General features: G+C 39.8%; 3 protein-coding genes across 3 annotated transcripts; 2 read left to right on the forward strand and 1 right to left on the reverse strand.

Annotated features, from left to right (window-relative positions):
- The first annotated feature begins 2,031 nt into the window (after window positions 1–2,031).
- On the forward strand, window positions 2,032–2,822 carry LOC149948382 (uncharacterized). The gene is made up of 3 exons (XM_090171069.1): window positions 2,032–2,179; window positions 2,238–2,530; window positions 2,589–2,822. Exons 1-3 carry the CDS (start codon window positions 2,032–2,034, stop codon window positions 2,769–2,771), a joined length of 624 nt encoding a protein of 207 aa, XP_090027195.1. The 3' UTR covers window positions 2,772–2,822.
- A 7,113-nt stretch (window positions 2,823–9,935) lies between these two features.
- Window positions 9,936–14,630, forward strand: LOC149948383 (uncharacterized). The gene is made up of 14 exons (XM_090173346.1): window positions 9,936–10,274; window positions 10,390–10,454; window positions 10,539–10,644; window positions 10,716–10,871; window positions 10,931–11,002; window positions 11,067–11,277; window positions 11,352–11,478; window positions 11,563–11,647; window positions 11,711–11,919; window positions 11,980–12,118; window positions 12,175–12,331; window positions 12,398–12,453; window positions 12,512–14,320; window positions 14,455–14,630. The coding sequence occupies exons 1-14, from the start codon at window positions 10,167–10,169 to the stop codon at window positions 14,515–14,517; spliced, it is 3,363 nt and encodes a 1,120-aa protein (XP_090029472.1). The 5' UTR covers window positions 9,936–10,166; the 3' UTR covers window positions 14,518–14,630.
- A 26-nt stretch (window positions 14,631–14,656) lies between these two features.
- Window positions 14,657–16,344, reverse strand: LOC149948384 (E3 ubiquitin-protein ligase RNF169-like). Its single transcript, XM_090173347.1, has 2 exons — window positions 15,734–16,344; window positions 14,657–15,676 (listed from the first exon to the last, which is right to left on the reverse strand). Exons 1-2 carry the CDS (start codon window positions 16,151–16,153, stop codon window positions 14,915–14,917), a joined length of 1,182 nt encoding a protein of 393 aa, XP_090029473.1. The 5' UTR covers window positions 16,154–16,344; the 3' UTR covers window positions 14,657–14,914.
- Between the last annotated feature and the right edge of the window lie 10,630 nt (window positions 16,345–26,974).

Here is a 26,974-nt window from a genome sequence, read left to right on the forward strand (position 1 = left end):
GGCGCCAAAAATCCCCCTTGCCCGGGTGAAAATAATTTCTTGAGCCGGCCCTGGCTCGACTCACTCGACAAAAAATACTTTCTGAAAAAAGGCTATATAAGTAAATAGGACGTCATGAGTAGAAATTAAGCACTGAGATATGGCAAGCGGTAAAACGCTAGACGGTCGAGATCGGAGACCATGAAGCGAGATATGGGGTCATTATATGATCATGTCGGAAGGAACTACATCACCTGATGGTAGAGTAAAAGAGATCCAGTTTGCCAAGTGTGTACACTGCGATAGGTAAGCTATGTATCCTTAATTATTAAATATTGTAATTTGTTGATAGATTTTCCATATCTATTGCTTTTATTGCCCCTAGAGGAAAGTATTTGTATAGCGGAAAATCTAATAAAAGTACTGGTAATATGAAGACCCACCTCGTGAATAAACACCCTGGTCTAGTACCGTTGGCTACTTCCTCGGAGGTTTCGTCAAGAAAACACTTTTCGTCATGGATAGATGGAGGTAATGTTAGTGTCTAAGGCAGATGTCCAATTTTTCCCGAATTTGGCAAAACGTGGTTTCACTTTCACACTTCGCCTCGTTTGATCATTTGAGAATTCCATCAACATTCAATACACAATTTAGGATAATATGATGATAAACTATTGGTTTTACAGCTACTGGTGTACGACGAAAATTAAATGAGTGGATAGTTTTGACTAACCAACCATTTACAATGGTAGAAGAGCCAAGTTTCAAATCTTTCATTAACGAACTGTCCCCTAAAAATCCGTTGCTACAAGATGCTATACCAACGTGTTCAACAACTGTTAAAAATGACGTTATGATGTCTTATTGGAAAGAAGTTGAAAACCTACGAACCATTATGAAGGTAATATCATATCAAAGTTTCGTTTCTTCCACTGTTTATCGTTAATATTAGTCGTCTTCTATACCTTTTTCAGCAAGTTTCTGGACAAATATCGTTTACACATGATTGTTGGACCTCGAATAACGGGTGGCCTTTTATTGGGATAACCGCCCATTGGATTGACGACACTTGGAGGTCGAAAGAAATTCTACTGGGATTTATGCATTTCCCAGGGAAACATGACGGCAAACACATATCTGACGCATTTCTTAAAATGATCGACGACCGTGGAGTATCGAAGGTAATGGTTCCGTACGTAGGACATGTGATGAGCATTACTGGATACGATGTGTGGTAACTGATACATTTCAAGGTGTTAGCAATAACGATGGACAATGCGTCCAACAACGATACCTTCACCTCCGAATTCGAAAAGACATCCAAAGACAGAGGATTTAGGTTTAATACCAAGAACCGTGTACGTTGTTTCGCACATATTCTTAACATAGCTGTGCAGGACATGTTGAAGGCACTGAAAGCAAATTCTAAATATGACGACGAAGATGAACAAGATTGCGACTTTGACTACTTAGAAAACGACTGCAACATTGGTCAATCCGTAGCCAAGGTGAGTAATTAATAACTTTGATTCCATTGAAAATTAACCCAATTATTTATCCTCGTAAGTTAATCATCTTTACACTTCATTGCAGATAAGAACTGTCGTATCTAAAATTAGATTGTCAACAGGAAGAAAAGAGAAGTTGATGGAATTTAACACGCTGTTTAATCTTCCGAATGTAACTCTCATGTCAGACGTTAGAACTCGCTGGAATTCAACATATGTCATGCTCTGTAGGGCACACCAACTTCGCCAGGTTGGAACATTTTGAAAGACGTTTTACCGGACCTTGGCTCCTTGGTTTCTGACGTGACCGTTCGTGGGTTTTTATTAGTCTTTGCAGGCGCTTATGAACGATGACAGGGAGTTTCAAAGTCACAGGATCCTGGACTCGGAATGGACAAATGTCGAGGAACTACTTAACGTTCTAAAGGTAAAAGTACCAGATCTTAAAATTACTTGAAAATGCTAAAAAGTATTTTCCGACAAGGATTTTTACGTGGCCACTAATCGTGTATCGGCTTCGCGCTATCCTACGTTGGGGCTGGTAATGCCAATAATTGGATGGTTAATTCAAAAACTCCAAACAAGTATTGCGCAAAGAAATGGTGTTTTGAAACCAGTTTGTTCCGCTGCATTGAGAAAATTAGAAACGTATCACGACCTCATGGGAACGGAAGTTTATTGGATTTCTATGGGTGAGATAAAGTTAAAACGTTTTTGCACTTAAAGATATTTAGTTCGCGTTATTTTCAGTATTAAATCCAACATTGAAGCTAGACGTTTTCAAGGAACGCTATAGCAAAGAATGTTGTAAGAAAGTGAAGGCGGCCGTCCTCAACGTTTTCTCAAAATACTACGAGATCTTGGAAGACCAAGAACAGAACGAGGTTAATGCGTCTAGCGTCTCGACGGTTTCGGTACAAGAAGATGAATTTCTTGCTATTTACCCTAAGCGTCCTAAGAAACAAGCAAAGGGATCCGAGATGAACAGGTACTTGATCGCCAACCTTGCGCCACCCCATACCAACATCATCGAATGGTGGAAGGTAAATATCTTCAATAAATGGTTTCTTTAGGTTATTGGCTTAATAAACCCTATTTTAGGCGCATGAAGACGAATTTAAGCAGGTATCTAGAATGGCACGTGATTACCTTGCCGTTTCAGGAACATCAGTACCCGCTGAACGCGCCTTTTCTACGGGATCAGATGTTGTTTCCCCCAAAAGAGGTTCCATGCAGCCCGAAACAATAACTGCGCTAACCTGTTTAAAAAATTGGTGGAAATAACCACTAAATATGCCTCATTTATCTTTGTAAGGAACACAGAAATAAAATTGAACAAATGCGAAAATTAATTAATTGTCATAAATATTTAGTATTGTGTATCGGATGTCAGATAACCGATAGGCCCACTGGTTCTCCTCAATATTTAATCAGGTCAGTTTACATTAAGAAAAAAAATCGGATAGAATTTCAAATCAGATCAACTGGTGGGGGTCGGTTACCAGATTCAGGTAATCTGACAAACTGAATGACGTCATACGCGTAAGAAATACGATCTGAATAATCTGATCAGGTGGCCGTTGGAAGCACTAAGAACTCTTTGACGCGCATTTTATGAATTTGCGAAATTACATGACTTTTGGTGCCTAAACTACCCAAATGTTTGATGTAAATTTCCTAAAATAAACACATTTGATTCCCAGTTTAAGAATTTCTTTAAATAATATTTCCACTAATTTCAATACTTAAAAAGAATTATGTTAGTCGTTGTTTTGCTTACCTATTTCACCCTTGATACTTTCCGTCTATCTAACGATAGGAAATCACATGGCCTCAACAGCTTTTGTATTGCTTTGCCCACCCGCGTATGCTGACGGTGGGTGGCGCCCAAGTTTTAATCCTTCAACTTAGGATGGCATTTTATATATCAAACTATAGGAAATCACATGGGCTCAACAGTTTTTGTATTAGTTTGCCTACCTGTGTCTACTAAGGGTGTATGGGTTTGCCCACTCGAATACACCGATGTGAAACTAATATTACGGTCTGGGCTGACTTGTTTTTTGTAACATCAATATGTTTACAAAAATCCCAAATTTCAATAAATTTACTACATTAATGTATAAAAATGTTCCTAATGGTATTAAAATTTTCCTTTTCAGCCTATATATAGTTGCCTAATTATATTAAAATTTAAATGTCAACTATAAACCCTAAGTATTTTTTTAAATATTTCTTAAAGGGAATATAACCTCTGGTATTTATGTCGCCCTCCGAGGGTTCCAATATTGTCCGCTGCCTCACATGGCTTTTCACACTTGCGGCGCTGATAATCGCTGATTGTGAAGGGAATAAAGGAAATTGATGGGGTCTTCCATAAAGAACGTGTTGGAGGTTCTATTCCCTTTAAGTAATACTAATAAATTTATCATTCGTTCCTAACAAGGAACTCTCACCGTCCTAACAAGGGTGGCTTTTTTGGTTTTTTTTTTGTTTGAGATACACAAATCTGTGTCGACCCAAGGGCTTAGACACCAGCACACAATAACTGATTAATCAGGGTGAGATAAGTGTAACGGCCACGCCAACGTGGGGACACCCGTGGCGGAAGTATTCCGACCACCCGTTGGGGGGATTGGTCGTCCTCACACGGCCATCCACAAGCTCCATGCTCCCAGACGCCTGGGATTACAGGAGTACGCCACTACTACCGGCAACAAGGCCATTCCCTCAAACTCTCCAAGCCCCGAGTTCGTTCCACTCAGCGTCTAAATCATTTTCCCTGTAGTGTGATTAATGATTGGAATTCCCTTCTCCGAGAGATTGTTTCTATCCCCAATCGCCACACGTTTCGCCGCCACGTCTCTGCCTTTTTTCATTTTAAAGATTCCTCTCGCGTTACTTGATTTTTAACATCAATTTCCAAATTTACTCATTTTTTTCGTATCTCCCTTTATTTCACTTAATTTTATTTTATTTTTTGTTGTTTTTTTGTTTTTTTTTTTTTTTTTTTTTTGCGTCTTTCTGTAGCGATGCTCAAACCAAAGATAATATAACTACGTAGTTATATTATCTTTGCTCAAACATAAGCCCACCTGAGGCTTTTTGAGCAATTATTTTTGTCATAAATAGACTCAGTAGCGGCGCTAAGGGTGGGCTGAAGTGGGCTTTAGCCCCCCTGCATTTCTGAGAGTTGCCACATATTTATATTAAAAGGGCCACATATTCATAATTAAGAGGCCACATATTTTAATTTATGAATTTTCATTATCTCTAGAAATTTGTTTTGTTGCGAAGAAACGTTTTTCTGGAAAAAATCTTTCAAAATCAATTTGTTTACTCAAAAAGGTAGTAGACCATAAACATATAGATTCGGGAGGAAGGCAGCGGAAATTGAGATAAAGTTGAAAAGAAAGGGGCTTATGGGAATTTAGGCAAATATCCCAGGCATGCACGTGTCCCCTCCAGGTCAGATACAAGGTCAGTAGGGGGTCCAGAAAACGCGACGAGAGCCGTAACAATAAAACGACCTTGCTCTTCTCGCTTCCTGGAAAATTTTGTGTTTTTTTCGATTTCACCACTTTTGCGAAATATGGTCAATCCAAGGTTCCCGCTAAGGGCCACAAAATAATTAGCCCACCTGTGAAAAAACCTTAGCGCCGCTACTGCATAGACTCCAGTCTCTCCTGGAAACCACAAAGATTCAATATACTGTGAGCCATTTCTATACTCTCACCTCATCCGCTGCCGACTGGAATACTCAAGTTCTCTCAATGCCTTAGCTTCCGAAAAGCTGCTCAGAAAACAAGACAAATTACAAAATGCTTCTCTCCGTGTGGTCCCTGGTGTTCCTCAGTCGACGCCAATCGTCCTGATGGAAGCGGAGGCATTGACTCCTCCTTTGCGTCTGATGGACTTACACACCCTGACCCCTTGTGGTGCGGCGGACACCCCGGCCTTCTACTCTTCTTTACTTAAGGGTTGATGGACCTCTATGGAGATGCTAGAACACTGCTTCGACCCGGAAAGGCTTCCATTTCTTCTTCGGGCTTGGCGTCTGGCCCAGGCTTTCAACTTCACCTGGTTTCTTCAGACTTCCCGGATCAATATTTTTAAAGTCTCTACCCCTCCATGGGAACCGCCAGTGGCAACGGTTATTTCTCGATATGGCTCAAATTCTCTAAACAGCGCAGATGCCGTTAGACAACTTTGGAGCCAGACTCAGGGGTCTCAGGTGCTTTCGAGATTCCGGCCCTCGAGATCGGGGCTTAGTCATACTTAGATCCGGATCATCCTATCAATCGTGTGTTATTTTTTTTGTGATTCAAATGGCTCTTTCGTACGCGGAGACCAACCTTCTGGGTGATTTGGTCATTTGCTCGGACTTACAAACGGCTTTTACCCAACTCCATACGCGGTCTGAGGATCCGGTGGTCAAATTCTCATTTTTGACTACTGCTCACCAGTTTGGACCCCCACACGTGAAGACAGACCAGCAGGTACTCGAAAAGGCTCAGAATCAGTTTAAAAAACTTGCTTCCAAATTTTCTATACGGCCCATAGAAATCTTATACTAATGATTTTTAGTAACTCAAACTAGATGGTAACGAGTCGTTGCCGTAATCACTCTTTGAATCGTGATTGGCTGATAACGACGAAACCTCCGAAAATGTAATTGGCCCATTTTGTATTCATACGGGATCGTTCTATGTTATAAGGTTTCTATCATACGGCCCGCTCCTGCCCGCCACAATTTGTTTCATTAAGAAATTAGATCTTTGTTTTTCTGATTACTTTGCTCTAGACCCGGGTAACCGAACTAGGTGCCACACCCTTAAGCTCAGCAAACCACGTGCCAACACGGCACAGAGACTCAATAATTTTTCTCATTCAGTCATAAACGATTGGAATAAACTTCCGCAGTCTATTGTTTCAATAAAGGACGTTGAGACAGCGAAGCATTACTCGTACAGGTCCATGAACGAGGAAAGCGCCTTCCAGAATTGCACGCGATTTGGAATGTCCTTCAGGTGTACCGGAAGGGAATTCATTCCACTCCTGGACGGAGGAGGGGAGAAACGAACCCGGAAGGACCATGGAGGCTACACGATTCCCTCGGGGCAGGCGATGCCAACCGGAGATGACCGTCGAAAGTGGACACTGTTGACAATGACAAGCCTCTTCAGACGGCGGCGCACGGTCAGGGTGTTCCACTTATAGTTATGAAGAACCCTCGTCATGGAGGTACTCCACGCGAAGCCAACGCTGGCAGCGAAGCGGAGGGCTCGGCGCTGGATTTTTTCAACTGCGTGGACTCCACTCGTTGTCGAAGGAGACCAAACAGCTGAGCAGTATTCCAGGATCGTGAATACATAGGTTTTGACACCAAGTTACCTCGTGGGAAAAGAGCAGTTCGAAAGGTGACGTCGAATGAACCCAAGCGCTCTCGCAGCCTGGGTGGTGACCTGGGTGATGTGCATAGTCCACTCGAGTGTATCAGTGAGAGTCACCCCAAGATACTTTTAAGATGTGACCAAACGGAGGTCGACATCTTGAAGAGTATATTTAGCGTCATGCGCTAGCTGTCCCACCCTGTGAAGGGAAAGGACAGAGCATTTGGCTGTGTTAAGCGAGATAATCCACTGGTCACTCCACTTGCTAATATTATCTAGGACAGATTGTAGAGTGTTACTGTCCTGCGACGAGAAGACCGTCCTGGAGAGGGCTACATCATCCGCAAAGACATACATCTTAGAGACGACGTTGTCTTCAATGTCATTGATGTAGATGATGAAGAGGAAAGGTCCCAGGACCGAGCCCTGTGGGACCCCAGACGATACTGGGAGCCAATCGGAAGTGGCACCGGGCAGAACCACCTGAAACTCCCTATTTTCAAGGTAAACAGAGAGCAAGTTTAGCGTGTGACCCCGGACCACATAAGAGTGGAGCTTGGCCTTGAGAAGCTCGTGGGGGACCGAATCCAATGCTTTGCGGAAGTCAAGGAAGATGATGTCGACACGGCCAGCCTGCTCAAGGTCAGAGGTCCATTCCTCGATACAGCATAGGAGCTAGGTTTTGGTGCTGAAGCCACTCCTGAATCCGTGCTGGAACGGATTCATCAGATTGTGCTGGATGAAATGCGTAGAAATGGCAGACACACAGACATGCTCATCGGCTTTCAGAACTTGGGACAGGAGAGCAATTGGGGTATCGGCGTGACGTTAGCCTGACTCCAATCACACGGAATAGCACCGGCATCATAAGACAGCTGGAAGATGGTCGTAAGTGGAGCCGCTAATGCATCGGCGCATTTTCGGGTTTTGTAAAATTTGTACTTTGTATAGGCTTTGAGCTTCGAAAAGATAGCGCAATCTACTTTAATATATGTCAACTAAATTTGTGAAGAAATAGCAGACTATTTTTGAATATGAATGTTCTTTAACTGAAACGTTAAAATGCGTTGTCTCATGCGATTCCCTAGTGGGAGAGGTGGGGGTGGAAGTTTAGTCTGAAAAGCTTCAGCGGGTTCGTCTGCTTCGATATATGGAACTCGTGTCCTCGTTCGGGCCTCGGACTAAAAATGGATCACGCTTAACCCAAATCTAAAAAGCCGAGTGGTTAGTATTACAATTTTAATTATCATCGATGTAGTCATAAATTGTTTGTCTTAAATATAATTTTAGTGGTAAACTTTAAAAAACTCTTCAAAATTAATATCTTTGCCCAATGAAGAGATTGAATCTCCTGATTAACCTTTTGTAAAAATAAGTTTTAAATGGTTAATTTCAAATGTTTTCCTATATTTTTATTCTTTTTAAACAGCTTTGCTTAGAAAAAAATTAAGGCTAGAGGTCGGCGGAACGAATAAATTAACCGGCAAAATTTCGATTAACCATAAAAAGTTTGGTTAACTGTTTTTATGAACATTTTATAGGAATAAACAACGATTTAACATGCAAAAATAATCGTTTTTCGTTTTTTTTTTTTGGATAATTTGCGGTTTTGAATAAAAATAAATAATTAGATAATTTCTAATTCAAACGCCGATCTCTAATTAAGGCAAATCCAATAAAAAATGATGACAAATGAAGCATTCCATTAGGCCTACTTGTCCATATTTACAATTGAAGGCACCAACGTTATTAATAAACTTCGCTACAATTTCAATTTAACCCAACTTATGATTAAAGATGATTTGTGATAGTTCTTACAACTCTTGAATTGGCGAGATTTTCTCATATTTAGTTTACACCTTGGTAAAATAAAATTCCAATCAGTAAAATAAAGAAAATTAACGCTTCAAATCAAACTTGGTCGAAACCTCTGGCCTCGTCCTCCAGTCCCGATTTTTTTTGTTTAGACTGCCAGCAGCCAGCACCGACCTCGGATACGAGATTTAAAACTGAACCGAACTGAATTTTTCAGACTTTTTAGCCCCACGCTATTACATTGCCCCCCGCAACTAGGGAATCGTATGGTTAGACGGGAGCCCGTAGGAATCTCGCTGCATTTCCAATCTAGGGTACGTAGTCTAGATTATCTTTGGCGAGACCACGCAGAGTTTACCGTAAATTTCGCACTTTGCATACATATTCACACAAATTCCAGCTCACTTGCGTTGCCCTTTAAAATCTTTAATCTTTAATCTTTGCATTATCCCCATCTATGCTTCTCTTTTTTTCCTCCGGTGTGCAGTAAGAACTAAGAACCTAAGGCCAGTCTGCCAAATAACCTTAACAGCTTTCAGTGGCGGCTTAAGAAGGCTGGGTCCCCGGGGTGGCGGCAGTGTTTTGTGACACCACCCAGGACCGTGCAGAAGTGTTCACGTCCGTCTTCTTCAAGTTTAATCGTTCTGATTTTCACCCCCCCCCCCCCCCCTCAAGCTTCTCCGATGGCACCCCTGGCTACCCTGGTACCCGGGGCGGACCGCCCCCCTCGCCCCCCTTAGGCCGCCACTGACAGCTTTGTTATTCAATATCAGGTATAAAGGACAATATTTGGATTCTTGTAATCTTAAGTTTAAAAGACGTGTTAGTTTTTTTTTATATAAATTAATAACCAATCATTTTTGTCAAAATTAAACCAATAGGATGGCGGTTTTACAGACGATCTCGAAAGCTATTGGTTATTTATAGTCCTTGGTGATTGGTTCTTATTTTCTACAATTAGTTTGAGCTTGGATAAATTATAGTAGTTCCTACCTAGATATCACTATAGCGTTCCGCGTGCATTTTCCAAGTGTTTGTTACGGGTTCAGCCTTGTAGATGGCTACGTGCTACGGTAGTTTCGGATATTCTCCGTTAACTTCGCCGAATCGGCGCTGCTGTCGCAAAATTCATTTGCTTGTCAGGATTTTTCCCCGTGATATATCCAGGTAGGAACTACTATTATTAATCCAAGGTTTGAGTAATTGTTCAGCTCCAGAGTCCAGCCATTTTTTCCCGAGTTTTGCGCGAAGCAAACAATGGTCGATTTTTTTCAAAATTTAACCCGAAAGTTGGTATCGCACCACAGTGTAATTAATAAATTGTGAATACTTCTTAATGCATAGAAATTTGTGTGTATCATTGTAAATTATTGTAGTTCTTGGTGAATTGTTCAGTGCAGTGGCACCTTCTCTTTTAATTCGTGACTAAGGCCCATTACACGTGCGGTTTCGCGCATTTTGCGGCAAAACGATGTCGGCGTTGCGCCTTTTTGATGTGGTTTTTACTGAAAAATATACTATTCAAGAAAAACTTATATATTTGGAATCGTGCGATAATTTGTCAACTTTTGTTGGAGAGGTAAAGACTTTTTTTGTATTGCCAATTTTGTTGTTTACCACGAATATTTAATTTTAGCCAAGGCTTAAAGTTTATTGACTTAAGTAAAGTTTGATTTTAAATGTTTTTATCTTAGGATGAAAGGAATATTGACAATGTAAGAAAGAAAATTAAGGAGCTCTTAAGTTCCACTGATCAAAGGTATCAAACCCAAATTCTTTTTGCCTGCCATTAAGTTGTGTTTGTTTATTTAATTACGGGATTCACAGATAATTTGTATTTTAGGGCTGAAGGTCTAGCCTTGCTACACACTGTATTATCTCAATGTTCAAGTCGAGTCTTTTACCTTGAAGCAATAGCGTGGCTTCAGTTATGCATTAAAACAATTGAGGTACAGCTCTTTATAACTCAACTCAACATTAATCTTAATTCAGATTTCTAATTCTCCCCAAATTTCAACAGAATAACGACTTGCCAGAAATTAAGAAATTATCTTCAACAGTTTTGTGTCAGCTAATTCGTTATGTGTCATCTTATTCTGATTTGTCAAAAAAGGTCTCAACATCATATATATCGCCACTTGTAGAAACTTTATTGAAAATCACCATAGAAGATGAGGTATTTTGATTGATTTATTTTCATAAATAACATGAAGAGTTAAAAATTATTTCCATTAGTGGAAAGTTGAAGCGTTGCAACTTTTAGTTTCTTGTATGACTTATTTTCCTGGTCCATGTGGAAATTCTAAAGTAAGTTAATAATTACTTTAATTAAGATAAAAATTAAATTTTCCAATTTCTATTTTCTTAACAGATTGAGATAGAAAAACTATTACTCAAATACTTGTACTCGTGGAATGAAAAAGCGTTAGATATAGTTAGTCAGTGTGTAGCTTTTTTGCCCCTTATTGGAGGACAAGGAAATTTAGGATTAAGCCACACCAACACTTGGTTTGACCAGTTTTCTTCCATTTTAACCTCCTTGGATCAGTTGCTGGAGTTTTTCAATGATCAATCAAATTTAGGTAATTTATTGAGGGTATCAAATCTAATTTAACTATTGATTTCTATTTTATATATTTATATTTTTATATTTTAGATGATATGGATACTCTCGTTCTTGCGTCGCTTGAAATACCCAAACTTCCTTCAGATCCATTAATGTCAATATTTTATGCCAGTAAACTGTACCAATTTCTGGGTTTATGTCTTCAGAAAATGATTAGGTTAGAGATTAAGAAGAATTAAATAATGTAAACTAAGCTCTAGAAAGCTGAAAATCCTTTTAAACACTTTTTTACATATTTTAGCACAAATGTAGATGTGCCTGTAAAAGTACCAATCAGTTCAATTTTAGCTCATGTTTGTCAGTCATTAGCCTTGAAAAACGCAATGGTATGTTAGTAAACTTATTCGAACACTGTACCTGTAGATTTTAAATTTCGTTTCATTTAACAGCACGAACGGATCAATTTGGACAAAATTGCTTCATATTCTATTTTACCATCTCAACATATTGTTAGTCTCCGAATTTTGGAGTCTTTAATTTTGTGCTGCGGAGATGTGCTGATTCCTAATTCAACTCTTATCAATAACCTCCTACTTCAAACACTTGAGTGGTCTACTGATCAAGAAGACAGTGAATCGGAAGGAACTTACTATTACAGGTTTGATCAAATTACAAGCCTTTTCTATTAGACTTGTTCTGATTTTTGTTTCCAATAAAGCAACCTCCGTAAAGTAGTTTACCAAGTTTTACAAACCTTCGTCAAAAAGCTGGGCTCCAATTCTCAAGTTTACGAGTCTCTCTCAGCATTCTATTCCCACATTCATTTGGATATCAAAATATTAGTGGATGAAGTTAAAGTAAGTTTAAAAGTTTATCATTTTAGATTTTATAACAAACTTATGTATTTTTTTAGCTATTAAATAAATCAACGCAGAATGAAGGCAGTTCAAATCCGCGTTCAAAAAAGAAACGTAAAATCTCCATTGACCTCGAACCTATTTCAAAAGAAGAAAGCCACAAATTTAATAACCCAGATTGTGACCCCGAAACAGTCAAAGAATCACTCACTGGTGAATATGATCTTTTTTCCAAAGCTAACATTTTTTAGCAAAGGCTAAGTTATACTTCCTTCATAGCTCTGAAGGTGATTTTGTATAGTTGCGGACCACTTATAAAAGAAGATATTTATAGGGTAAAAATTTGGTTTAAAAAGAACCGTTATAAAAGTCTGAAATAATTTTTTGTTATAGAATATACAAAAAACTATCATCACGCTTCTGTTGAAAGTGCAGCAAAATCCAAACCAAATTCCAGTTCCTTACAGCAACCCAAGTTGTAGGCGAGAGCTCTATCAAGTTCTGTTGGCCGCTGTACTTAGTCCCTCAGTTTCGTGTCCTCCTCCCTATCAACCTGCGATCAGGCTGTTCAGCTTGGGCCAAAGGGATTTTGTTGGCTCAGTATCAGAATTTTGTGGAGAAGCTTCAATCATATGCAGTTCCATCGCCCATCCTATCGTAGCTCCGTTACAGTTTTACCCACCACTACAAATACAAGGTTCTTATATGTCGGAAGCGTCTGACACTGCTTCGAATGAATCTGAATATCATGAAGAAAGGGACAGTATTATGGAAGAAGACGATGATGACGAAGAAGAATATGGCTTGGACCGTGTATTAGAAATAATTAAAAGGCCTCCGCAAGCTCAAACAAAGTTGATCGTATCTTCTCCTAACTTGCCCGCACCTCAAAAACTGCCGGCCACTGCACCTGCCATAATGGAAAGACTTTCTTCCCAACCTTCATCAACACGAAACGAAATTGTACTTGTTGAAGAAGATATTGAAGGTAAAAATATCAACATTAGGAATAGGTTGATCGCTCCAACAAGAACTGTTGTTGAAGAGAGGAAACCATCTCCTGCATCTGTTCAGCAATTACATAGAAAGAATGAAGAGGTAAAGAAGGCTCAGTCACTAGGAATAGCTCCTCTAGTCGACATTCCCCGTAATTCTCAACCGAGGCGTAAAAGTGTGCAGAATGCTCACAATGTAAAATCCCAGGATAGAGAAGTCCTAGATGTCTCCGAAGAAGTTGAGGAGATGGAGGGAGTTAGCGAAGATGAAGAGGAGGAGTACGAGGAGGATGAGGATGGTGAAGAGGGTGACTATGATGAACAAGGAGCCGAAGATAGTGACGATTACTATGATCAGGAAGAAACGAATGACAGGGAAGAAACTGCGGAAGAGCGTGATGAATTCCGGAAAAGTGTGTATGGAGAAACAACCAGTATTGTTTGTTATTCGGTAGATGAAAATGAGGTTCGAATTCCAGAACAACTACCCAAAGTGGACGTTTCTAAAAAAAGCCAAATTCCTTTAAGTCAAAAGAATACCCCCAATTCCAATAGTACAACGGTTACCATCTCTAACCCTAATCAACGCACCATCAAAACATCTTCAGGAGTTATTAAATTAGAAGAGTGTAATTCAAATGAAGGTTTTCAGACTCCAAACACTCCATTTCAAAAAACAGAAGCCGCAATTCAGGCAACTAAAAAAAATGGAGCCAGTCCTTTAAAAAATGAACTCACACCAAAACCTAACGTTACTTCAAATGAACAAAATCACATTGCTGTGGTAGAAGTCCCCAGTCAGACATCCAGCAAAGATTTGGATTTTCATATTGTTGACATTTCCAATTCCCCGATGAAACCACCAACAGCCATACTCCAAAGCGAGAGTGAATCTGGTCCTATGGTAATTTCCGTCACTAGCACTACTTCTGCTGAACATCATTCCGAAGTGGAGGAAATGGAAACGCAACCATGCAATGAAAACAACATTACCATAGCAGCACATTCTCCAGAACATATTGAACCCATGAATCAGATGCAAGAAATATCAAACCAAAAATCGCCGCAAGTATACGAGGAAGAAGATTATAGGCAAGAATACGAGGAGCCTTATGAGGTTGAGGAATGTGTCCAAGGGGCTTCAGAAGAGGATGATAAACAATTAGAAGAATTAGAGGAATCAGAGGCCAAAAAATCTTGCATCACAGTAAGTACTTATGTTATGGGATGGGTAAAAGCTTAATAAATTTTTTCTAAAAAAAAATTATTCTTCTTGCATAAATTTTTGGTTCTTTCAAATATTTTACCATTTCTACCTCAAAAAAAATTGTTTACTCTCAGGTGGAAGATAAACCATTCGAAGCTATGGTTAAGGATTTTGTTCCTTGTGCAAAAGATGATTAATTTTAAACATCAAGTCGTTTCTCCCATGGACTTTTACATGAAACAAAGTGTACCAGTTTTTTTCAGTTTCTCATTGGTATTTGTTAAAATAAATATCAAATTTCCTACACACATTTTTTAATATCATTTATTGTTAAAACATTTCACACATGTAAAATATTGGATATTTGATGCGTAATTTAAAATTTAACTGTGCATTAAATTTAATGCAGGAATATAATTTTAATTAGTATATTTTCATATATCAATAGTTTTCCATAAAATAAAAATATAGAATGTTTTATTGGCACACGTGTTTCGCACGTGAATTTCAAAATCTTTAGCACATGCTCTATCTTCAATAACTTTGTAAATAGCACATTTACACGTGACGTCCCATATTTTATGGAACCTCCCATTATTTAGCTCTTTGTCGGAAATTATATTCATTTCCAGAACCTTTTGTACGATCAACTTTGCAAGACATTTGAAGTAATTGGTTATATCTCTCTTGTAAATGTTGTGCTAAAACAAAATCTGCTCTTTCTTGTTCTATTTTTTCAAAAATTACTGTTTCAACATTATTATTATTGAATTCTTCATCAAGCTCATCTTTTTTTGGCAATTCCAATCTTTTGTGTTTTGCAGATTTCTTCAAGAATATATTACAGGATGTACTTGTACTTACATCACAGGACTTAAAAAAATTTGAATTTTCACGTAATGGATAAATGTCATCATTATCTCGATTAGAATTAGTAATTTGTTTATCAGTTGAAATGTGTGAATTTTCTTGTTGCACCTTGCCATCTTCGAAACTTAGCTGTTTGGCTACTGTACAAATGACTTTAGGTCGAAGCAATTTCCCATCAGTTTGTTTAGGTGGTGTCAGTGGCGCAGCATTGATTGGCTTAAAATGTGACATTTCTTGTGATATACTATCGCAGCTTTCTATACTGGAACTACGTGGCTTTGGCAATCGTGTATTGTAAGATGAAGATGATGGCTTATCTAAATCTGTAACATTATTCATCGTATATTCCAACACTTGGTCTTTAGAACTATTCCTTGTTATTAAATCGTTCAACGAAGGTGTTTCACCATTGAGAAGTAAATTTTTAATGTACTCTTCGCTGGCCCTGTCTTCCCGGAGTCTCTCTTGTTCTTGTTCATATTTGAACTAAATTTAAATAAAATATTAACACATACCATTTTTTAATTTAAATATATAAATTACTTTTTTGATCATCTCTTCAAATTCAGTTTTTATTTCTCCAGGTTTTGAAATAGAAGTGTAAATTCGTTTTCGAGATGGTGAATTAGGGTGGCCATTTTCATACTCTTGTTCTTCGTTCAATCTTTTATTAACTTCGGCTGGGAACAATTTTTGGATTTCATCCCATTTTTCACTGTCCACCAACAAACCATTTCGTTTCGCTTTTCTAGCCCAAGACGATAGTCGCACTCTGCACATGGGACACTCAAAGTTAGCCACTTTGCAATTGGTCTCGAAGCATATTTTACATAGAGCATGTTGACAAGGTAGGCTGACTGGGCAAATCAAAATTTCAAGGCATATCGAACATTTAACGTCGTCAATATTTAGAGGTAATTTTCGGTATCTCTTAGACTTTCGTTCTCTAACAGATTTACTCATTTAAATTTAAATTAATTCCTAGAATTTAATAAGTTTACTATCGCGACAGCTCTCAAGCTTTTACAAGTAACAATTCTCTTCGTTAAGAGCGACTTGACCTTCAACTTTTCGCGCCAATCTTTACAAATAAAAGGAAATTATTTATTCCGTTTTACCGCCATATTTCAGTGTACGGGAAACATGATTTTCTGCTTGATAAGTTAGACTGTTAGAGAAAGTGGTAAATACAAATATAACTTTTTTGAGTAATATCCTTTTTTCATCTAGTTTTAAAACGTAGAACTTAAACGTGAAATATTTGCATGGTTTACGTGAAACAATTTAATGAAACCCGTGAATAATTTAAATCGTTTTTACTTAGAGTACAACATTGAGTTGGGAATATATAACTAGAGATACAATTACGGCTTCAGATATCGGGGTTTCGCGGGACAAATTCGACCTTGACTGTAGAATTCTATCTTTTCAAAAAACTATTTTTTGCAGATATCGTCTGCTTATGTACTTTTTTGCACGGGTTCACGAGTATCTAAGTGGTAATTTGTATTTAAGTAATTAAATTACTGGGAAGAAACTCAAAATAACGTTTAACGGCCATCAACTAGCATATTATGATGTTCCCACAAATTGCGTACAAGTTTCAACAATGATAATGGAGGCAACATTTATGTATAGAGTCACGAGTGTTGTCGTCTGATACGATTTTGAAAACTTGTAACGTCACAGCTGTATAGTGGCCGCCATGACAGTTACCGTTTTTTATCAATAGGCAAATTACAATGGTGACGTCGCAGGGTTTCAGACGACAACACTCTATACTGCGGTAAACTCTGCGGATAACAAGCGTGCCTTTTATCGCGCCATCAACCGCAAATCCCACCACTCGCAAATTCCGGAGTTGTGTCCTCCCCGGCCAACAAAGCCGACATCCTGGCGAACACCTTCCGATGTGCGTACACGGAGCCTGTACTTTGTGGCGTACCTCTCCTTCCGCCTCTCTGCCCGCCTATGGAGGGCATTGAGGTCTCCACCGGTGGTGTTCTCAAGGTGCTTTCCCTACACCGCCCGGGCTCCAAGGCTTTTGATTACAGCTACCACCTCGCTGGGGAAGCTCTTGAGCATGTCTCGACCTTCAAATACCTTGGGGTCACCGTTACATCCACCCTTTCTTGGGATTCCCATATCTCAAGGATCGTTTCTCAAGCGCATAGTGCCCTCGGATTTCTGCGTCGTCATCTACATGGTTGCTCTTTCCCCACGAAAGCCTCAGCCGTCAAGACCCACGTGACTCCTATCTTGGACTATTACTCGTCCGTGTGGTCCCCCCTATCCGCGGCGTCAATACATAAGATTGAAATGGTCCAGCGGAAGGCTGTTCGTTTCGCCACTTTTATCGGCTACTCGTGGGACGTCAGCATTACTAGGTTTCTCCAGAATGTACACTGGCCCCCTCTCACGACGCTATTGTGCATAAAACCCACGGCGCATTGTCCCCCATCTCTCGCTCCATTTCGGGATGGGCGTAGTCCCCCCGTGGCGATCGGTGCGGACCTAATTTCGCCCTCCCCTTCATGAGGACTTCGACCCGCCGCCACTCTATCGTTCCCTCGTCGCTTAGGGAGTGGAATACACTTCCGGATTTTCTGAAGTGCATCGCGAACCGTTCTAAATTCACCCGCGAACTAAACGCTTTTCTAAACTGATCTCTGTATTGTGTTAATTTTTTTGTAACCTTTAATCTCTTTGATCCTATATTGTACAGCCCTCTAGCGTGATGGGCACCGCCTTTTGCCAGAATAAAATACTTTAGAACTTTAGAATTTCTTCTCTCAAGTTGTTAATTAGTCCATGGGCTTTGGGTCTAAATCCGTAATTGGGTCTGGTCGTAGAGATAGAAAATAAGTAGAGGCCCAGACAGGAAAAAAAAGAGCTTTCTGTTATGGAAATTTCATTTCATTTCATGAAAAATGTACACAAGAAAATCCACGACTTTTGACGGATTGCGTTCTCCTTGTGTGGGGTGTTGTGTTTGTTGCTCCTAGATGAAACGTTCTATGGTCTCGACACTCGAGTTAGAAGCGTCATCCTCAGATAAAGAATATACAGAAGAAAATTATTGCCCTAATTATTAATATTCCGTCATTAATGTTATTTGTAGTCAGTATGGATGGAATTTGAATCTACTGAAATGGACGAGATTGAAGATGATACTAATAAATCAGCTAGGCTAATACCCAAAGGCACCACCTTAGGCCTAAGTCATCGAGCCACTTTGAAAGCCATTAGTTCAGGTGGCCGGGTTACAATGCGTAGGAGGGTGGTGGCAAGCCCTGCATGCCACGCGAGCCAACAGCTCCCTACACTAACTATTACCGTTAATCTACAGAAGTGAAATGAGAAAACGAAAGATTTTATTGGATATAGACGAAAGACTTGTCCAACTTCAATAGAACTGTTTAAATTTTTACACCAAACAGCCATACCATCAGTTACTACGAAGCTTTGCCATGACAGTTCGTTTTTATTCTCCGAAAGCATACGATTTATTTACTTTTGCTACGATATGATAATCTATTTACATTGATAATCTATTTACATTGATAATCTATTTACATTGATAATCTATTTACATTGATAATCTATTTACATTGATAATCTATTTACATTGATAATCTATTTACATTGATAATCTATTTACATTGATAATCTATTTACATTGATAATCTATTTACATTGATAATCTATTTACATTGATAATCTATTTACATTGATAATCTATTTACATTGATAATCTATTTACATTGATAATCTATTTACATTGATAATCTATTTACATTGATAATCTATTTACATTGATAATCTATTTACATTGATAATCTATTTACATTGATAATCTATTTACATTGATAATCTATTTACATTGATAATCTATTTACATTGATAATCTATTTACATTGATAATCTATTTACATTGATAATCTATTTACATTGATAATCTATTTACATTGATAATCTATTTACATTGATAATCTATTTACATTGATAATCTATTTACATTGATAATCTATTTACATTGATAATCTATTTACATTGATAATCTATTTACATTGATAATCTATTTACATTGATAATCTATTTACATTGATAATCTATTTACATTGATAATCTATTTACATTGATAATCTATTTACATTGATAATCTATTTACATTGATAATCTATTTACATTGATAATCTATTTACATTGATAATCTATTTACATTGATAATCTATTTACATTGATAATCTATTTACATTGATAATCTATTTACATTGATAATCTATTTACATTGATAATCTAGTTGGTCGCTTGTTTGCTTTGTTGTCTGCCCCTGGCTTACTCTTTTATTTTCGATGGTTATTCCTGAAGCTACGCCCGAATCTGCCCTTGACTAGGTTAGAATTTCCAACTGCTCAATTGGCTGCTGAGGTTCGCTCTGCACTGGTACCCTGACTGTGCGGTCTCTAAAGTCTCTGGACAATTCTGATACTGGACCGGTAACGGATATCCCTAAGTGCGCTGACTGAACTAATCATCCTTCTGACTGAGTATGCTTCTGAGCAGATCGTCCCTCCGTCTGAGTGTGCTGCTAAGCTAATACTCCCTGCACTGTGCTCTGTAAGGTCTACCGAATACTTTGTGACAACCCTTCATGCCTACTCTCCTCCTTCAGCTTCAATGGCTCTCTTCTATTTCTTCTTAAAACTGCGCCTTCATTGGTTTTAACCCAATAGGATCTAGGATTAACTTGCTTGACTATCTGTCCTACCACCCATGGCGAGTGTTTTTCTCGGGTCAATTTTAACTGTCTGACCGATTTTCAAAACTGGAAACTCTCTTGCTATCTTATCATGTTGTATTTTTTCGTCTATTTGTCTTTTATGCGCGGCTCGTAGAACTCCTCGCACAACCTCTAGTTTGCGTAATTTCACGCTTAATGGTACTAAACCTTGCGTCCATCTAAAGAATAATTTCTGTACTATGCTTGTTCCATATTTCTGTGGATAATTCCTCCATTCCAATAGAGCTAGTTCCAATTAGGGCTTCTAACGATTATCTGAATAAGGCAAACTGATTACTATATCTCGTATCAGATATATTTCCGATAAATAACCAGATTTCTATGGCTACCAGTACCATTTTTTATCTGACCCGCGGCTATCGGTGTTTTTATATGGTTTCGGTAACCGACGAGACCACAGATATAGTACGAAGTTTTTTCTCAGATAAGTGCGTAGATATCGGTCTTCATATTGTCTACCTTTAGACATCTAGTTAAATGTTTTTTATCCTTTAAAATTTTTGTATGGCAACCAAAAATTGGCTTAGTTCCACCAAGCCAATATAAAGATACACTAAAATAGTATATCCGCAGTTATCGCGGATTAAAGGTACAATTTAAAAAGCATATCAACCGTGAAAATCATTTAGGTTTGTCAGACAAGCGCAAAGCGTATCCACGTACTGCCGTTAGAGTAACAAAATATGTTATCCGCTAAAGGTATCGTATTAAAAATAATCCAGTTAATCTTGGAAAGCAACAGATACCAGATCACCGTTAGAAGCCCTAGTTCCAAGGGCGTATCCAGGATTTTATTTCAGGGGGGGTTTTGAGGGAAAATTCAGGGGGGGGGTGCTGACGGAAGTTTTACTGTTTTTTATTAGGTACCCCTCCCCCCGTCATCAGCATTTCGGGGGGGGGTTGAACCCCCAAACCCCCCCCCCCTTAAATACGCCCTTGCCTAGTTCCAATTCATACTTCGTATATTGAGCTTTCTTTACCAATGACTTTGCTATTTTCACCGCTGACTCTGACGGTGAAGAAGTAAATATGTCCAATTCCCCATTGTTTACTATGGAAAACTGGCTAAGTCTTGTACATACCACTAAGTTTTAAAATAAAATCCACTATTGCACAGTTTGAAATCTTTATTTGCGCCTTACGCACGTTTCAACTCGATCGCACGAGTGTTCGTCAGGCAGACGCCTTTATAATACTTGATGACGTCAAACTCCGTAAAATATCTAATTCCTAGTAATTACTATATTAGTCTACGGTCACTAAATAATGCGTATCTTTCAACTGGAATATATCTTGTCCTACCATCAGCCAAGGTACCGTTGCTATTTGAAATGGAATCATTGGTTCTTTAGGATATCGAACCTGAAATGCATTGCAAGCTTCACATCTGCTTACATGTTCTCTAATATTTTCCGCCATTCGCGGAGAGTATACCGTATCTCTTCCTTTCCTGATCGTCGCCTCTGGGCCAATATGACACGAATGTAATCTGCGCAACATTTCTGGGCTTACTGCTTTTCGTACCAAAATCCTTTGACCTTTCAATATCAGCCCGTCTTGAAACATCAATTCCCCTCAAACAGACCAATACTCCCTTATTTCTACGGACGTGTGATCTTGCATGCTGGGATCCTGTGATGTGGCTGCTATTTTCATATCCATTGAAGCCGATCCTACCGGTAAATACCGAAGTGGATTAGTCTTGGCCACCGCTTCGGCTACCCCGTCTTCTAACTGATATATGTCAACATGCGGTGCTGGCGTTGCTGCTGACGACTGCAAGTATGCCCGGCTCAACATATCTGCTATGAACAGTTGAGGACCTGGCTTATACTGGACTTGAATCCTGTAATTTTGAAGTTGTAATCTCTTAGGCGCGTTACGTAACGGTCTATCAAATATAGGAACCAATGGCTTATGATCGGAGTGTATAGTAATTTCTGATCTGGCTCCTATATAATGGTCAAATTTAAGACATGCAAAACAGAACAGCGAGACATTCCTTTTCAATTTGAGAATAGTTTTTTTTCGACGTTGTTAATGACCTAGATGTAAATGCCATCGGTTGTCCTTCTTGTAACAACACAGCCCCCAGTCCATTTTCCGAGGCATCACACTCTATTGATACCTCTTTGTTTACATCGTAATATGCCAAGACCGTAGCTTTAGTCAACAATTCCTATAGTGTTGTAAAACCTTTGTCTTGACCGTATTCCCAAACGAAAACTGACTTCTTTTCTAATAATTACTGTAACGGTTCGCTGACTGTGGACATTGCAGGCAAAAACTGTGCCAATTATTTTACGCATCCCAGGAAACTCTGGAGCTCTTTTTTATCCTTCGGTCGACTTAATTATCTCTGTTATTGTTTGTACTTTCGCCGGATCTGGTTTGATCCCTGTTGCTGATATAATATGGCCCAAATAACTAACTTCTGATACTGCCAACCGCATTTTACTTTCATTCAGAACCAAATGTTCGTCTTCTGCCTTCTCTAGCAGTTTCTTCAAGTTCGCATCGTGATCTGCGTGATATTCATCGGGTGTCGCTCCTTGACCAATGACTACTATATCATCTGCGACATCTGCAACCCCGGGAAGACCTTCCAACACCTTCGACGTTGAAACTCCTCTGGAGCCGAAGAAATTCCGAAACGCATTCTCTTATAAAGGAGTACCAAGTATTGACTTTCTTTTGCTAATTTGACTTGGTGAAAACCATCATTCGCGTCCAAAAATTGAAAAAATCTTTGCTTCTTGTAACTTACCGGAGTTCGTATCAAACGTTGGCATCTGTAAGTTACTCTTCCAGATCCATTTATTTAGAGGTTTGGGATCTAAGCATAACCTCAACTTTCCATTTCCGTGCACTATTACAATGCTATTGACCCATAGAGTATGCTCCGTAACTGGCGCTATAATTCCCTGCTTTGTTAATTCAATTAGCTTATAATGAGGTTTATTAAACAGGAAAAGAAAGTTTACACTTATTGCGCCCTGCTTTAGTAGGGAATGGAGATAATATAAAATACCATTAATTACACAAAAATAGGAATGAAATAACAGCAATGACAAAGGAATGGCGATGGATATGGCAAAAGGTACAGTTAGGAAAAGTAAAATATAAATATATATATATATTTTTTTCGTTTTATACAATTATATACAAGAAAGATATTTACCACCCGTAAAACTTGTCAAGCCGACACTTAAATGTAGAACTAGAGGATTTAATCTTAATTGGGGAAGGGAGGGCATTCCATGAGTTTACTACTCGCTGTGTGAAGAAGACACGGCGCGAGGTACAAGCATTACGCTCCTTACATATCGTAGGAGCTTTCCTACCCGTCCAGCGAATGGTAAAGAAGGAGGTGGCCGGGACGTCATACAACTCATAAATTAGTTTGAAGGCCTCAACCAAATCATTTCTCAGACGCCTATTCGAAAGGAACAAAAGACCAAGGCGCTCAAGACGTTCAGGGTAAGACAGAGAACGAAGGCCAGAGACCATCTTGGTGGCCTTACGTTGCACTCTCTCAAGCCTCTCAATATCCTTTACCAGGTGAGGGGACCAAATACTCGAGCAATAATCGAGATGCGGACGGACATAAGATTGATATAACACCTTAAAGGACTTGATAGAGAAATAGGAAAAGGAACGTTTTAAAACACACAGGGCACGTAAGCCGCGGGCAGAAGCCACCCGACTGTCAGTGGTGCCCAACATTTTTCCATCCAACATGACGCCAAGGCCCCGAACAATTTCGCTGGTCTTGATGACCCGACCACCCAACCGGTACTGGAAAATGGGATTATTAGGACCACAATGGAGGACCGTGGATTTATCAGGGTTAAAACTCATCCCATTTGTTGCGGCCCAGGAGTCCAAAGTGTTTAAGTCACAATAGACAATCGTGGTATACTTTGGAGTCATCAGCAAACAGCCTAATAAAAGATTCCCGAATAGCTAACGGAAGATCATTGATATATATGACGAACAATGTAGGTCCTAGCACCGAACCCGGAGGAACACCACTTTTAACGGGGCACCAGGAGGAAACGACACCCCCTAATGTCACGCGTTGAACCCTCTCGGTAAGAAAATTAGCAATCCAGTTAACTAGCAAAGGGGGGACATCGAGTAATTCTAATTTACGGATAAGGAGGGAATGAGGAACGGTGTCGAAGGCTTTACGCAGATCGAGATATATCAGGTCTACAGATTGACCAAGCTCTAAGGATTTAGTGACGAGATCTAAAGTGGCTAAAAGATTCGTAAAGCACGAACGTCGCTGAAGAAACCCATGCTGGTCCGAAGAAAAAAAACCACGAGAAGATAAAAAAGAAACAAGAGAATCTCTAACGTGCGTCTCTAACTGTTTACAAGGAATACACGGCAAACTTATACCCCGAAATGTGTCAACTGAGGAGGAAGTGGGGAATTTACGGAGAGCGGTAACATTGGCCTGTTTCCAAATGGCGGGTAGCCTACCAGATTGGAGCGAGTGGCGATATATTTCCATGAGGGGAGAAGCTATGATGCATGCGCCTTCGCGTAATAGACGTGGATGAAGGTTGTCAGGGCCAGGAGACTTGTGAATAGGTAAACGGTAAAGGTAACGGCGAACAGAGCTATAAGTGACACCAAAGTCAGATAGAGAAAAATCTACGCTGTTTAGAGACTCATTTAGATCAATCCCTGAAGCAAAGTCTCCGAGGTAGACTGCTTCCAAGTGGGGTTCAGGTGTAAAAACGAATTTAAAGAAGTCATTAAGCGCCTCAACTATTGCCTCAGGCTCACGGAGTGTATCGCCTTCGAGAGTCTCGACTAGAAACAGAGGCTTTTTTGGTTTACGGAATGAGAGACGTGAGAATATAAAGCCTTTGGATTGCTGGGAATCTCATCAATGAGACGAGTTTCGTATTTGAATTTTGACGCACGAATATGCTTGGTAAGAGCATTACGGCGAGTAGCAAACTCATGGCGAAGTGCTATAGTAGGGAAAGCACGAAATGCCTGGAACGCTGTACGCTTGGCCCAAATGAGAGACTCAGTATCTGACGTCCACCATGGTTCCTTACGGAGCGCCGAACGACGTGAGGGTCGGACAGTTATTAGGGGGACACTTTCCTGTCACGCTTCAAAAACAAGGCGTAAAAACAAATTGACCTTGGAATCGAGAGAGGGAACCTGCCGGATACTAGACCAGTCCTTAGTTTGCAATGCCGCGCGGTAAAGATCATAGTCGCCGCGACCATAGGCGTACCGCGGAGGAGCCGGACGCGGTAAGGGGGCAGAGCATACACAATCGAGGGAAAAGGAAAGGATGTCGTGTTCGCTATTACCGAAAGGGGGAAGGTGAGAGATATTACGGGGAATATCCCAATCAAACGTGAGAATTAAATCTAGGAGGGAGGGGACAGTATTACCACGGTGGCGGGGAGGACTAGTAATATGTTGGCGCAATTTACAACTAGATACAGTGTTGAGAAGACGAGCCTCAATAGAACGCACACCTTTGGTAGTAGTGAAGGAAGGCCAATCAATAGCCGGAGCATTAAAATCGCCTAACACAATAAGGCGGTCCGCTAACTTGCTGGCTCTCTCCACCGTTCCCACAAGTTTCTTGAAAAAGTCAGGCGATGAGTTGGGACTACGGTAACAGCACAATATAAGAATTAAGGAGAAATCAATTTTAAATTGGCAAGCTAAGATATTCGGGGAGGTAAGGGAGTGATTGAGAGAAACAGCAAGCCACGGACGGCAGTACAATATACATCCACCACATTTGGTTAAGTCACAGTCAACTCTAAACGTGTCGTAACCATCGATATGAAAAAGTTCGGGGCCCATATCTTTCCGAAGCCAAGTTTCAGTGATAGCTATGAGATCAGGGACACGTTCCCAGGCGAGTAAGCGTAGTTCGAATAGTTTGCTCAGCAACGAGTCAGTGTTCGTGGAGAGAAGGTTCAAAGATCCACTAGTTGTAGGGATGAACGGAGAGGCGCCAGGATTTAAAACCGATAGCGCCACAGGGCGATGAGTTGGATGGGAGTAAGGTGCGATTGAAGTTGAAGGGAGCACAGACGAGGGAAGCCGCACAGGATTACTTAACGAGAGTGCGGCTGAAAAGAGTTTTTTGAAGGAAGCCGAGTACTATCGGAGCATGGAGGTCTATGCGTTGATGAGTTATAGATCACATTAGGCGGATAGGAGAGACCATAACCTGGCGGAAGAAATTAAGGTGGTTGGTACGTGTAGTTGGCCGCCGAGGAATGTGGGGGGGGGGGTGCTGGTGGCTAATGACTTGACTGAAGTCCTGTCACTCGGTTGCGTTCTTTAATGGTTCCACCAAAGCCACTGGCACTCTTCTTGGTGCATCTTGTACTTTAAATGCAGCTGAATCTATGTCTTTCTTGTACTCGCCAGGTAATCAACCTAGGCCAGCGAACGCTTGACGATGTGCTTTTATTATGTCCAATGCCGACGTCGATGAGGGCGCTGACATTTGCATTATTTCCTGACCACTCGAGTCTTGAACACCTTCTGAATGGTCTATGTTAAATTTCCCTTGCACATGAATTGTGACCGGCCCCAGATCAATAAATGCTAAAGCTGAGAGAAATGGATGTTGATTTCCACTAACCACCTTAAATATCAAGTGTTCCGTACGCTTCCCTACTCGGCACTTGAGTTTGAATTCTTCTAATGGACGTATTTCTGATCCACCATATAACCTCAACACCGAATTGGATGGTAACAATGGTGCATCCATTCTTTTTATCCTAGCCAAATCTGTACTAGAAATGATATCGCACGTTGCCCCGGTATCTATCTGACAGTCCAACATTATTGCTCGACAATTGTCATCTTGAAATTGTACTTTCCCAAAATATTTTGTAGGTCTATTTCTTAAAATAAAAATAAAAGGGTATATTTCTAGAATAACCCCTATTGGGAAACCGTTAAAAACATAAAAA

Source organism: Leiobunum rupestre, chromosome 4 (assembly GCF_980474605.1).
Source record: "Leiobunum rupestre chromosome 4, qqLeiRupe1.1.hap1, whole genome shotgun sequence".
NCBI classification, from domain to species: Eukaryota; Metazoa; Arthropoda; class Arachnida; order Opiliones; family Sclerosomatidae; genus Leiobunum; species Leiobunum rupestre.